The 13,956-nt window shown below is 45.4% G+C and overlaps 1 protein-coding gene across 5 annotated transcripts; it reads right to left on the bottom strand.

Annotated features, from left to right (window-relative positions):
* Positions 1 to 928: 928 nt before the first annotated feature.
* Positions 929 to 11,706, bottom strand: LOC119276890. 5 transcript variants are annotated; one of them, XR_005136837.1, is made up of 4 exons: positions 11,471 to 11,706; positions 11,247 to 11,404; positions 2,563 to 2,698; positions 929 to 1,311 (listed from the first exon to the last, which is right to left on the bottom strand). XR_005136837.1 is itself a non-coding variant. In XM_037558060.1 (3 exons), exon 3 carries the CDS (start codon positions 9,192 to 9,194, stop codon positions 8,307 to 8,309), a length of 888 nt encoding a protein of 295 aa, XP_037413957.1. In that variant the 5' UTR covers positions 9,195 to 9,510; positions 11,247 to 11,404; positions 11,471 to 11,706; the 3' UTR covers positions 7,823 to 8,306. The 5 variants fall into 5 exon arrangements, 2 of the variants coding, with proteins under 2 accessions (XP_037413957.1, XP_037413958.1); XR_005136839.1 differs by lacking the exon at positions 2,563 to 2,698 and having other exon boundaries at positions 929 to 1,375; XR_005136838.1 differs by lacking the exon at positions 2,563 to 2,698.
* Between the last annotated feature and the right edge of the window lie 2,250 nt (positions 11,707 to 13,956).

Raw genomic sequence — 13,956 nt, 5'->3', positions numbered from 1 at the left:
TTCGGAGAAAACCGGAGTGCCAGAGGGGTTACCGAAACCCCCAGAGGAAGTATTGGGCCTTAGTGGGCCTTAGGGGAGAGAGAGGGCAGCAGCCCAGGAGGTGCCCCCCCCCCCAGGGGAGTCCGAATTGGACTAGGGCAGGGGGGCGCATCCCCTCTTTCCCTCTCCCTCTTCCTCCCCTTCCTTCCCCCTCCCCCCTCCTAGTTGGACTCGGAAAGGGGGAGTCCTACTCCTACTAGGAGAAGGACTCCTCCCCTCCTTGGCGTGCCCAAGGGCCGGCCGGACTCCCCCTTGCTCCTTTATATACGGGGACAGGGGGCACCCTAGGACACACAAGTTGACATATTTTAGCCGTGTGCGGTGCCCTCCCTCCACAGTTACACACCTCGGTCATATCGTCGTAGTGCTTAGGCGAAGCCCTGCATCGGTAACTTCATCATCACTGTCACCACGCCATCGTGCTGACGAAACTCTCCCTCGGCCTCAACTGGATCAAGAGTACGAGGGACGTCCCCGAGCTGAACGTGTGCAGATCGCGGAGGTGCCGTACATTCGGTGCTAAGATCGCTCGGATCGTGAAGACGTATGACTACATCAACCGTGTTGTCATAACGCTTCCGCTTTCGGTCTACGCGGGTACGTGATACGTCTCCAATGTATCTATAATTTTTTTATTGTTCCATGCTATTATATTACCCCTTTTGGATGTTTACGGGCTTTATTTTACACATTTATATCATTTTTGGGACTAACCTACTAACCGGAGGCCCAGCCCGTATTGTTGTTTTTTTGCCTATTTTAGTATCTATTTATATATAAAAAGTACTTTACGGGTTAACCATAAAAAAGAGAATTAGCTAGAAATTACCACAAAAATTAGAAACATCTAGCCATTTATTTGATCGACTAACCATTTACAGTCGTTCGATCTAACTAAAGGAAACTTAATTACCAACCTTTGCCATTACATATACTATCGGTAGTTATTTTCCTTTGCCATATATTATGTGTGGGCCCATGATATTAAAGACTCAAAGCAAAACGTTTCAAAGAGAAAAAAATACTCATCGCTCAAAGGAAAAAAAATAGACTAAATAATGAACACACGATCAGGCCTTCCCTCATCGCTTGATGAGTCCTTCCTTCCCAGCAAGGCTCCCTCCCTTCCCATCCTTTCGACTAGCCGCCGCACAACCTTTGGCCTTGCCCTCCAGCAGATTGTCGACGTGCACAGGCCTCCATCTTCTTTCCTTTTTCCTCCTTTTGTCCGCGGAGTGCGAGCAGTAATCGGCGATCTGGTCCTGCGGATGGCTGCCATCGAAATCATGCTTCAGAAATAGCACAGGCAGCCACGTTCAAGCGCGTACTCAGCGATCTGTTTTGAGAGATAGTAGAGGCAGTCAAGTTGGCAGCAATGTTAGGCTGGACTCACAAGATTGCCCAAGGGTAGTGCTTGCACCAGCGGATGCACAAATTGCTATCCATAACTCCGTACAAAGGAGCCCATCAATTTCTAGGTATACTTGCTTTCTGGCACTTAATCTCACCAAGTATCTTTTCTATATTTTTGGCATTTGGTCAATGGATTTCCTAATAGGTGGAGCACACAGACTAGGACCTTCGCCTGAAGGTTGTCCGTGGCTGCTGCCACACTCTCCATTGTTCATTGTGCAGTTTCTATTAGAAAATTTCTAACCATATCTTGGTATCTTCGCCTGCCATTCTTAATAATATTTAGTCTAATTAGGATTTTTTTGCTACTCGTGATGATTTTGCAGTAACTGATCCATGTATTAGTTTGTGTTCTTTCTTGTTAGTTTGAAATAGTTGGTCTGTAGCGGATTGAAAACAATTGATTTCCTATGAGATGCTGAACTGAGGGTTCCTTTTATGAAAAGTGTGCCTTATTGTGCAATTACAACTGGAGATATATATAACACGGTACACCTCCGTTTTAGAGTATCTATCTATTATATAGAAAAAGTACTTGATAGGGCAATCAGAATAAAGATAATTAGCTTAGAAAAACTCACAATAATTAGAAATATCCGACCTTTAATTCGGTGTGCCTATTTCCAATCAACAAGCTACAACCGTTAGATGTTCGTAAACCAGATGGGTCCTCTAAATCTCACAATCCCATCAAGTCTGAAACCCATGAGCTATCAAACCATCCTACGATTGATGTAAAAAAACCATCCCACGATTGATGTAAAAAACATCCCACAATCTATCTAGAAAAAAACCCCACGATCAGTTAAAAAACATCCCACAATTATAATCTCACGGCCCCAATAGGTTGAGCGATTAGACCATCCCACAATTTACGATCTCATGACCCCAACAGATTGAGCGATTAGACCATCCCACAATAGAAACCTCATGATCCCAATAGGTTTGACCATCCATGAGCCATCAGACCATCCCACAATAAAAAGACTGGCACAAAAAAAAAGTCAGAGATGCAATCTCTCCAAACTCTCACAGTAATGTACAGAGATTTGATTTCCCCAGAGCAATTACGCCTCAAGGGTTAATTTTCCTCTAGATTATATGATATACCTTGTAAATCATCTTCCTCCCGCGAACGACACTTCAAAGTCAACTTCCTCCAACCAATGGCACTTCGGCATTGTCTTCCTCCTACGGACACCAGCCGGCTCCATCAAGCAATCAGACCACCTCCAGTAAGTACCAACTGCACGAAATTAATCATGACTATTATGTTAGCCAAAACCCACTCTAATCTCTCCTGCCCTCCTTTCTCTCGTCACGCACGCAAGGTGTTTGAGGGTATGAAGAACAGAGTAGACACAGGTTGGTTTTCTCCCAGGCAACACATGCCCTTTGATTTTATTTTATTTTGGCTTCACAGCCTGCAACACATACAGGCCTTGACCCTTTGATGGCCGGTTACAACCACCCACCCGACAACTTACACTGTGCACATGCAGTGCACGTCGTTGCCCATTGCCATGACGGTCTACTGCAACACATACAGTTTTTCGTCACTCTCACACACACTATGCACCAACACATGGGCACTTCACTGTGTACTCAAACTAACACATGACAAGATTAACATTAACATTCTCCCCCTTAATCTTGGCGATTGTCTTTGACGTTCACCACTCCAACTCTGCGCCGAAGTTCTTCAAACTTCACACGACCCAGAGGCTTCGTCAGGAGGTCTGCAAGTTGGTCATTAGATGCCACATGCTTTACCTTCACCTTCCCTTCCTCCACACATTCACGGATGAAATGGTAGCGAATATCAATATGTTTACTTCGCTCATGGTGGACAGGATTGTTACTCAGTGATATTGCTGCCTTGTTGTCGACAAACAACATCACCTTCTCGGGTTCTCTCTCGACCATCTCAGCTAGCAGGCGCTCCAACCATACTCCATGGGACGCAACAATGGCAGCAGCAATGTATTCAGCTTCACATGAAGATTGTGCCACCACTCTTTGCTTTTGAGACGTCCAAGCAATTGGATTTTTATCAAGGAGAAAAACCATGCCGGTTGTGCTCTTTCTATCATCGACATCTCCAGCATGGTCACTGTCACTGAATCCAAACAAGCTCGGTTTCTCAGCTTCTCCCCTTCCATAGGAACATCCATAGTTCAGAGTACCACGAACATATCTGAGGATTTGCTTTACTGCGGCTAAGTGTTGGGAATTTGGCTTCTCCATGAAGCGACTCACCAAGCCAACAGAAAAGGAGAGATCAGGTCTTGTATTCACCAAGTATCTGAGACTCCCAATCAAGCTTCTGTAGGTTGTAGGATCAACAAATGAGCCTTCACAATTCTTACTCAGCTTCATCCTTTGCTCCATAGGGATATGAACAATGTTGCAATCAGACATTCCAATTCTCTCAAGGATTTTCATGGCATAACCCGATTGGCACAATGTTATCCCTTTTTTGGACTGATCAACTTCGATGCCAAGGTAATATGTCAATAACCCAAGGTCACTCATACTGAACAAATCTTTCATTTGCAATTTGAATTTCAGTAGCTCATCTTCATTTGACCCAGTAATGATCAGATCGTCAACATAAACACCTACAAGCAAACGAGTACTTCCAGTCTTGCGCTTGTAAACTGCATGTTCTAGAGGACTTCTCTCAAAACCAAGTGACAAGAGAGTATGATCCAGTTTCACATTCCATGCTCTTGGAGCCTGATGAAGCCCATACAGTGCTTTCTTTAGCCTTAGAACTTTGTTCCCACTGCTTCTTTCCTCAAACCCCGGAGGCTGTGCAACAAATACTTCCTCCTCCAGTACACCGTTGAGGAATGCAGATTTTACATCAATATGATGAACTTCCCAATTTTCATGAGCTGCTAGTGCAATCAGCAGTCTTACTGTATCCATCCTAGCAACTGGAGCAAAAACTTCATCAAAGTCTAACCCTTGACGCTGCACATACCCTTTAGCAACGAGTCGAGCTTTGTGCTTCACAACATTTCCAGCTGCATCCTTTTTTAACTTGAAAACCCATTTCAAGCCAATTGCTTTTGCACCTGCAGGAAGAGTGTCCAGTTGCCATGTTTCATTCTCATGGATGGACTTCATTTCTTCTTCCATGGATTGCTTCCATGAGTCATGTTTCAATGCTTCGATGTGACTTCCAGGTTCATCAGCACCAAGCATGCACAACTCAAGATCCTCCATATGATCAAAGTCCGCTGGACTCCATCTTGGTGAAGTAGCATCATATAATTCATCAAGGCTTCTAGTTTTCACTACTGTCTCAGGTGTTTCAGGGTCTGGATTCACTAAAGGTGCTCCTGGTGCTTCAAGCTCAATATTCGGTGAGTCTGCCCCAGCTTCTTGCATATGTGGTTCATCCGAGTAACTCATTGGTTCTGGTTCAGTATGAACCGTGAACCAATTTTCGTCGGTGTTGTCTACATGCCCTTCTACACCTTCCCAATTCCACCCCTTTGCTTCTTCAAACACTACACCCCGAGACACGCAAACTTTCCCTGAATCTGGGTTATGTAATCTATATGCCTTGGAGCCCTTTTCATACCCAATCATAACCATAGGTTTGCTTCTGTCAGCCAGCTTGCCACCTGAGGGTCCTGTAACTTTCACATGAGCCAAACAACCGAAAGTGCGGAGATGTTTCACACTTGGCTTGTGGCCATGCCATGATTCATAAGGTGTCATCCCTGCGACACTTTTGGTAGGAGCTCGATTCAACAAATAAATCGACGTTGCCACTGCCTCCCCCCAAAAACTGCCAGGTAAGTTTTGACTCTTTAGTAAGCATCTGGCCATTGCAACCACGGTTTGATTTCTTCTTTCTACTACACCATTTTGCTGTGGAGTATACGGTGCAGTGAGCTGCCTTCTTATCCCATGATCCTCGCAGAAAGAATTAAATTCAACAGAGGTGAACTCGCCACCTCTGTCAGTACGCAACATTTTCAGATTCAGACCACTTTCCAATTCAGCTGCAACCTTGAACTTTCTGAACGCCACAAAGGCTTGGTCCTTGGTTCTCAGCAGTGCACCCCACATGAAGCGACTCTTGTCATCGACAATTAACAGGAAGTATCTATTTCCTGCTGGTGTGGGTGGTGAGATTGGACCACACAGGTCAGCATGCACAAGCTCTAAACCATTTCCTGCACGATAGACTGATTGTTTAGGAAATGGAGCACGCCGCTGTTTTCCAACCAAACACCCATCACACACCTTGTCAACTTGTTTCACAAGAGGGAGACCATCCACCATGTTGTGTTGTGCAAGGGACCTCAAAGCATCAAAGTTCAGATGCCCATAACGAGCATGCCACAGCCAAGCAACATCACTGATTGAGGAAAGTAGACACACAGGCATTCCCAGGTTAATATTCAGAACATATAGCCTATTCTTGCCCCTTGGTACTTTTACTAGCAATTTACGCCCTTTGTCAAAGATTCTCAGGTGACCATCTTCCAAAACAATTTTGCAACCGTGCTCCTCCAATTGACCAAGACTAATGATATTACTTCTCAATTTTGGAATGTAATAGACATCAGTTAGTCCTTTATGAGCCCCATCTCTAGCTGTTATGAGCACGGTGCCTCTGCCTTCAATTTCAACTAAGGAACCATCACCAAACTTGACTGTTCCTGTTATGGATTTGTAAGACTAGTGAACATCGCCCTAGAGCCTGTCATGTGATTACTAGCTCCAGTGTCAAGGTACCAAATCTTAGTGTCATACCTCACATCAGTTCCAAGCCTTGGCTTCACTTTCTCTTCATTGAGGAAAACTCTGCCATGTTCCACTGTTGCATTGCATGCCATGACACAACTTTCAGACAACAACAGTGCGGGTTCTTCATCCTGCTTCTCAGCCATCAAGGATTTCTCCTGCTTCTTCTTCTTGGGTTCTTTACATTCTCTTGAAAAATGTCCCTTTACACCACAGTTGTAGCACTTGAATTTTTTCTTCGGATTTGATTCAGTTCTCGAGCTTGATGGCTGGTTCTTGCCTCTTCCATGGCTGCTGCCACGGTCAGCGCCTCCCTTCACACCACCACTTGCTCCGTGACCATCCCAGGTCTTCTTCCCCATGTAGCCTTCCCATTGTTTCCTGCTCAGCATTAGGTGCTGACCATCAACAGGATCGCCGAAACGTTGCCGGATGCGCTCCTCGTACGCCTTGAAGCGCCCAATTAAATCCTCCATGGTTAGCGTCTTCAAGTCCACGCACTGCTCTAGCGCGGTCACAAGGTGCGTGAGCCGCGCCGGCGCAGCCTGAAGAATTTTCTGGACCACCGTGAGCTCCTTCACCTCGTCGCCGAGCGCGCGGATGGATGAAACCATCTTGTTCACACGCGTTGCGAAGGCTTCTATCTGCTCGTCGTCGCCCATCTCCAATCCCTCAAACGCCTTCCTTAGCGACTGAAGATTGGACTCACGTACGCGGTCGTGGCCGACGCGTACAGTCTTGATGGCTTCCCAGGCTGACTTTGCCGTGTCCTTGCCGGCGAGTGATGCCAGCACGTCCTCCGGTACGCCCTGGTAGATGGCTAGCAGCGCGTCGCGGTCCATCTCGAAAGAGACATCTTCAGAGCTTACCGCCTCCCAAACTCGTGCTGACTGCATCGCCACCCGCATCTGCATCGCCCACAGCGTGTAATTTGTGCGGGTGAGCTGCGGGTAGATTATGGGGCCGCGGGGCCTCACCGGCAGCGCCGCCGCCGCTGGAATCAAGGCCTCCTGCTTCACCTTCCCTTCCGACTTCTTGCCTTTCAGCGCCGCCAGCTCCTCCCTCAACGCATCTGCTTCCGCTCTGGCCTCCGCCGCAGCGGCCATCGCGTCCTCCGCCGCTTTCAACGCTTCCTCCGACGCCATAGCTATTTCCGCCGATCAAACCTCGTTGGCTCTGGTGCCAAATGTTAGCCAAAACCCACTCTAGTCTCTCCTGCCCTCCTTTCTCTCGTCACGCACGCGAGGTGTTTGAGGGTATGAAGAACAGAGTAGACACAGGTTGGTTTTCTCCCAGGCAACACATGCCCTTCGATTTTTCTTTTTGGCTTCACAGCCTGCAACACATACAGGCCTTGACCCTTTGATGGCCGGTTACAACCACCCACCCGACAACTTACACTGTGCACACGCAGTGCACGTCGTTGCCCATTGCCATGATGGTCTACTACAACACATACAGTTTTCCGTCACTCTCACACACACTATGCACCAACACATGGGCACTTCACTGTGTACTCAAACTAACACATGACAAGATTAACATTAACATATTAAGGGATCAATAATACTTCAATTACACTCTAGGAAGTCTCATCTAAAAACATGTGTCGTGTTAGCCCGGAAGGTTAGTTATATTGAAATAGAAAAACTATCATGTGTATTCTAGATTAAGTAAATCCTATAGGTGTGGGTTCATGTCTTAATGGTGATGCCATGGATGTTGGTTCCAGTGTATTCACGTTAAGATAATATACTCTAGAAGACTAGAACCACACTGCAGGTGCATCAGATGGTTTCCATATTCGATCACCTCAAATTGAGTTATTTACCCAAAACCACCACACTTGGGGCTAGGGTAACAACTTGGTACCAGATTTAAGTCAGGGCACAGAAAACCACCGAAATTGCGCCTAATGCGTAACGCGGAGCATTGATAGTCTAATAACATTGCGAAAACAGTGAAACTGACAAGTTGGGCCCACATGTCATGCTGACGTGGCATGCTTAGGTGGACAATATGATGAGTTGGACAAGGGTCCCACCTGTCAATGACTCGTGTGTTTATTTTTTTACCTTTTCTTTTTATTTCTTCCCTCTTTTCCTCCATGGGCATTTCAACAAACAGGTTGTGAGCGTCCATTGCTTCTTCCCTGTCTCCGGCCGAGCTCCGTCGTGACTGATTCTTCTCCGTCGCCGAGTTGTGTTCGCCGCCGGGCGACCCGTACACGCGGTGGAGACCAGGTCGCGTCCCCGAGCCATGTGGTGGAACTGGCCGCCTCCCTCGGCGTCGCGCAGGGTCTGCCCGAGAAGCCCCTGAAGCACGGGTCGCGCAAAAGCTTGGGCGGCGTCCATGGTGTTCTTATGCAGTTGGGGATGCGATGGTGGTCTCAGGCCGCCCTTGTCGAGCATCGTTGACGCTAGCGCACCAGCCGCCAACAGCCGGAGGCAGGAGAAGACGGTGGGCGCACACGGCAGACCCGTGGGCGGCGCACGGCGGGCGCAACAGCGAGCTGAGGTGTGGCTCGTGCGGCGGTTGGCAGAGCAGCTCCGCACGACGGCGCCACCGTCCGCCGTGCGCAGCAGCACACCAGCTCCAGCACTCGGCCATTGCGGCGCTCCCATCGGGGCCGTGGACGCACTCGGCCACTGCGGCACTCCCGTCGAGGCCGTGGTCACACTCGGCTCAGGTGGACACGACTTCCTGCGCCGCACCTCGTCGCAGGGGCGCCGGAGCGTAGGAAGAATGGCGTGGTGGGCGGCCGCTCGGGAACGGGTCCGACGAAGGGAGGCGGGGATCTGGAGGTCGAGGCAGAGGGGAAGAAGGCGGATGACGGAATCTAGCGGCCGGAGGCAGCCGTGGAGACGCGCTGCGACGGCTCCCTCGCTGGATCGGGCGACGTCGAGCCGTCGTGGTCGTCTTCTTCCGCTGGGAGTCTGACATGCTCGTCGTTGACCCTCCAGTTCGTACATAGAGAAGGGAAGAGACGGGAGAAGGAAGAAGTAGGTGGGGCTGACAGTGGGACCCGTGTCCACCTAAGCAATTTGTACAAGTAGACATGCCACATCGGACCGACAAGTGGGTCCAACCGGTCAGTTTCGCTGTTTTCGCGAGATTATCACGGTATTAGTGCTCCGCGTTATGCATTAGGCACAATTTCAGTGGTTTTCTGTGCCCTGACTTAAATCTGGTACCAAGTTGTTACCCTAGCCCCAAATGTGGTGGTTTTGGATAAATAACTCCCTCAAATTCGATAGTAGGTACATGTCTTAATGCCACAGCTCCATTCTGAAACAAAAGATCAAATCAATAGTCAAACAATATATTTATTCATATAATATGGTTTCATATATCTATTCCAGTTTAAAAAAATCTTAAATTTACTTTGTTATCACATAATCACTAGAGGCCATTGCAAAATAAAATTGTGTATTTATAAAGCTGCCATGTCGTTATATACTTACTTTACTAACCAACATTTTGTTCTTATATTTTTAGGGCCTCAAGGAATATGGCACCCAAACCGCTGAATTCATCAACTACACGAAACGAGACATGGACCATCAAAGTCAAATTCTCGAAGTCTTACGATTTTAGGATGCAATTAACTTATCAACTAATGAACTCATTAGCACTGATAAGATTTTGTGAGATAAAAAGGTCCAAGTATTACATATATAATGTCTCTTCAGTTTTCCTTTTCTAAGGCTTGCTAATGTTCTCTCTGTGTAGGGCAATGCAATACATGCTTCTATTGGGAACAAACTGTCAATAAATTTAAAGCAAAAAATAAAGAGGACTCCATCTACATAATTAAGACCTTCAAAGTTTGAGAGTATGAAAATTACCGACCATTGAAGAACAATCTCAAAATCAGTTTTTCTTTTTGATACAACAGTGATGGAAGTGGATAAAGAAAAATCAAGGTTTTTGGACTAACACTTCAAATTTTGCTGATAGTGATACCTTGGAGAGTAGGGTGAATACTGATAAACAGTGCTCAAGTATGAGCTGACTCCATACCAAAGAACAAGCATTGACCAATTAGATTTATAAACATGATTTCATTATTACAATGGAACAAATAGAGCGAGTACAAAAAAATAAAGGGACGAGCATTCTTCAAACTTCAAACATACGTGAGATTGGATTTGTTAATCTAAACTGTGGAAAAGATGGTGTGGCTATCAGTGTATGTATGTGTGAATTAAGCATGGCAGTGGGAAGCATCTTTAGTATCAAATGTGGTCATCAGGACATATCTGCTCACGAGTCACCACTGAAATTAGTGCTAAGTAGACAACTTGGGATCCTTGTCAGTAGTTAATGATGATAATTAGTGCTGGCAGGCATGGTTGACATGGAAAACCTAATGGGAGACCTGTTATCAGGTTAACCGATACAAAAGAAGCAACTCAAGATGCTGAACTTGGTTCATCGTTCAGGGATGGTTACCACTAATAAGTACTAAAATGTGCTTCATGAAATGTGGAAGTATTTGATTCCAGTAGATAAAAGAGATCAAAAGCATCTTTCCGGTTGATATTTATGCCTTTCCTCGATATGGCATCCGATTTGGCCCCATGCATAAGGTTCTATAGCACTGTGATGAACTGATGATAGGGCTCTATGCTTTTTAACGCTGTGATGATAGGTCTCTATACTGTGATGATAGAGTTAAAGGAAATTACTCTGAACAGAACATCCACCAATCCAATGGAACTGATATATTACCAGGATATATTCTTGTCATCTCTTTTTTATCATTCCAGCTACCAAACATCTGTGATACATGACAAGTATGGTGGAAATCTGAGATTAGATTAGCATGTACGATTGTACGTACACTTCCCTGACCAAAATTCAGTTCATTTCGAGAGACTGAAATTCAGTGTTGATTTGCCACATACAAACACAATGTTTGCTTACAAAAGGAAAGTAGCGATTGCAGAGTCGCGATTAGGAAAAATGCTAGAAGATAAAGATGGTAATACGACAGAGTCGCGAAAAGGAAAAATGGGGACCTGCAGTTCGAATTGAAGAATTCGCCGCTGTAGAGGATGTGGATGATGTGTTGAGCTGCCTCGCGCAGAAATAGCGGCGATGCGTTTGGTTTGCGCGCTTGGGGAAGAAAATGTCGCCAGCACCCTTATACTGAAGCTGGATCCAAGAGGCTGCGGGCCTGTGGGAGACAAAATCCGTCACAAAATCACTGCACAGACGCCAACATAAATCTAGCCCCATTTACCAGCCTAGGAGATGCAGGAGGCGTACGAGGGGCCAAACCAGCCGCCGTCGATGGTCACCCTGTGGCAGCACCAGCTGCGGGGGTGGCTTGAGGTGAGGGTGAGCAACTTCAATACAACGGATCAAGAGAGCAAGCTGATGGGAGCTATCCAGCTAAACCAATTTCTGTGTGAGAAGAGAAAATAGGGAAATGAGAAAGGGAATGAGTGGAGAAAAGAAGAACGGAGAAGTCGAGAAGACTACAGAGAACGGGGAAAGTGAAGAATCATACTGGTGGGACCCATGAAGTTAATGACGTTCTGTACATGCATACAGCGAGAGCAAGCTATGTGACGTGAAAATGTAAGACACCCTTTGTACTGCTGAGTGCACATGTATGAAGGCAAAGACCTACACAATATTTCTTATGAATAAGTGTATAGAGGTAGATAAACTAAATCTTTTAACTATACAAAAAACTAAATATAAAATGTGAAAATCTTGCACAGTGTGAGCAAATTAACCTACGATTACACGAAAATAATGAAAACTGTTAAATTTATGATTACAAAAAAACTAAAAACATGATAAAATTGTCAGAAAAATACAAATGTAATTTGACGAATGCAACTGATTATCAAACTATAGTATAGCATGCATAATTAGTAAGTAAACCATGAACGGACAAGACATGTATTTATACATTAGTAAAAAACCAAATATGCCGAAGACAAAACTATGTTCGGAAAGGTCTTATAATTAAAAATGTCATCAAATTTTGTTTCAAATTTTATTGAACAAATCAAATAATATATTCTCACACTTTACTTAGTTAGATCCTAGCCCGCGCATCGAGAGGGCCACTTGCCTAGTTTCGAAGAAAAAGAATATCAAACGGAGTCCAAACGAAATGAAACCTTCGGGAGCGTGATTTTTGGAACGAACGTGATCCAGAGGACTTGAAGTGCAAGTCAAGAAGCAATCGAGGCAGCCAGGAGATAGGAGGGCGCGCCCCCTGTCTCCTGTGCCCCTCGAGCGGCCACCGACGTACCTCTTCTTCCTATATATACCTATGTACCCCGAAAACATCTAGGAAGCCAACGAAACACAATTTTCATCGCCGTAACCTTCTGTATCCGCGAGATCCCATCTTGGAGCCTTCGACGGCGCTCTGCCGGAGGGGGAATCGACCATGGAGGGCTTCTACATCAACACCATAGTCCCTCCGATGAGTTGTGAGTAGTTTACCACAGACCTTCGGGTCCATAGTTATTAGTTAGATGGCTTCTTCTCTCTTTTTGGATCTCAATACAATGTTCTCCCTCTCTCTTGTGGAGATCTATTCGATGTAAACTCTTTTTGCGGTGTGTTTGTCGAGATCCGATGAATTGTGGGTTTATGATCAAGTTTATCTATGAGAAATATTTTAATCTTCTCTGAATTCTTTTATGTATGATTGAGTTATCTTTGCAAGTCTCTTCGAATTATCAGTTTGGTTTGGCCTACTAGATTGATCTTTCTTGCCATGGGAGAAGTGCTTAGTTTTGGGTTCAATCTTGCGGTGTCCTTACCCAGTGACAGAAAGGGTTGCAAGGCACATATTGTATTGTTCCCATCGAGGATAAAAAAATGGGGTTTATATCATATTGCTTGAGTTTATCCCTCCACATCATGTCATCTTTCTCAATGCGTTACTCTGTTCTTATGAACTTAATACTCTAGATGCATGCTGGATAGCGGTCTATGTGTGGAGTAATAGTAGGATATGCATGTAGGAGTCGGTCTACTTGTCACGGATGTGATGCCTATATACATGATCATGCCGATAATCTCATAATTATTCGCTTTTCTATCCATTGCTCGACAGTAATTTGTTCACCCACCGTAATACTTATGTTATCTTGAGAGAAGCCGCTAGTGAAACCTATGGCCCCCGGGTCTATCTTTTATCATATAAGCTTTCAATCTACTTTTATTTGCCTCTTTACTTTCTGCATCTATATTATAAAATACCAAATATATATTTATCTTATTATACTATCTCTATAAGATCTCACTTTCGTAAGTGGCCGTGAAGGGATTGACAACCCCTTTATTGCGTTGGTTGCGAGTTCTTTGTTTGTTTGTGTAGGTGCGTGGTACTTTTGAGGAGCCTCCTACTGGATTGATACCTTGGTTCTTAAAAACTGAGGGAAATACTTACGCTACTATTGCCGCATCACCCTTTCCTCTTCAAGAAAAACCAACGCAAGCTCAAGACGTAGCAATACGTGGACACACTCTCCCCTCTTGTTGCTATGCATCACATAGATATATCTTGCGTGATCATAGGATTTTTTTTTGAAATTATTGCGTTCCCTGACAGTGGTATCAGAGCCAGGTCTATGCGTAGATGTTATATGCACGAGTAGAACAGAAAGAGTTGTGGGTGATAATAGTCATACTGCTTACCAGCATGTCATACTTTGATTCAACGGTATTGTTGGATGAAGCGGCTCAGACCGACAT

Source organism: Triticum dicoccoides, chromosome 3B, assembly GCF_002162155.2.
Source record: "Triticum dicoccoides isolate Atlit2015 ecotype Zavitan chromosome 3B, WEW_v2.0, whole genome shotgun sequence".
NCBI lineage: Eukaryota > Viridiplantae > Streptophyta > Magnoliopsida > Poales > Poaceae > Triticum > Triticum dicoccoides.
Note: the sequence above shows the minus strand (reverse complement) of the source record. Positions and strands in the feature narration are given on the sequence as shown.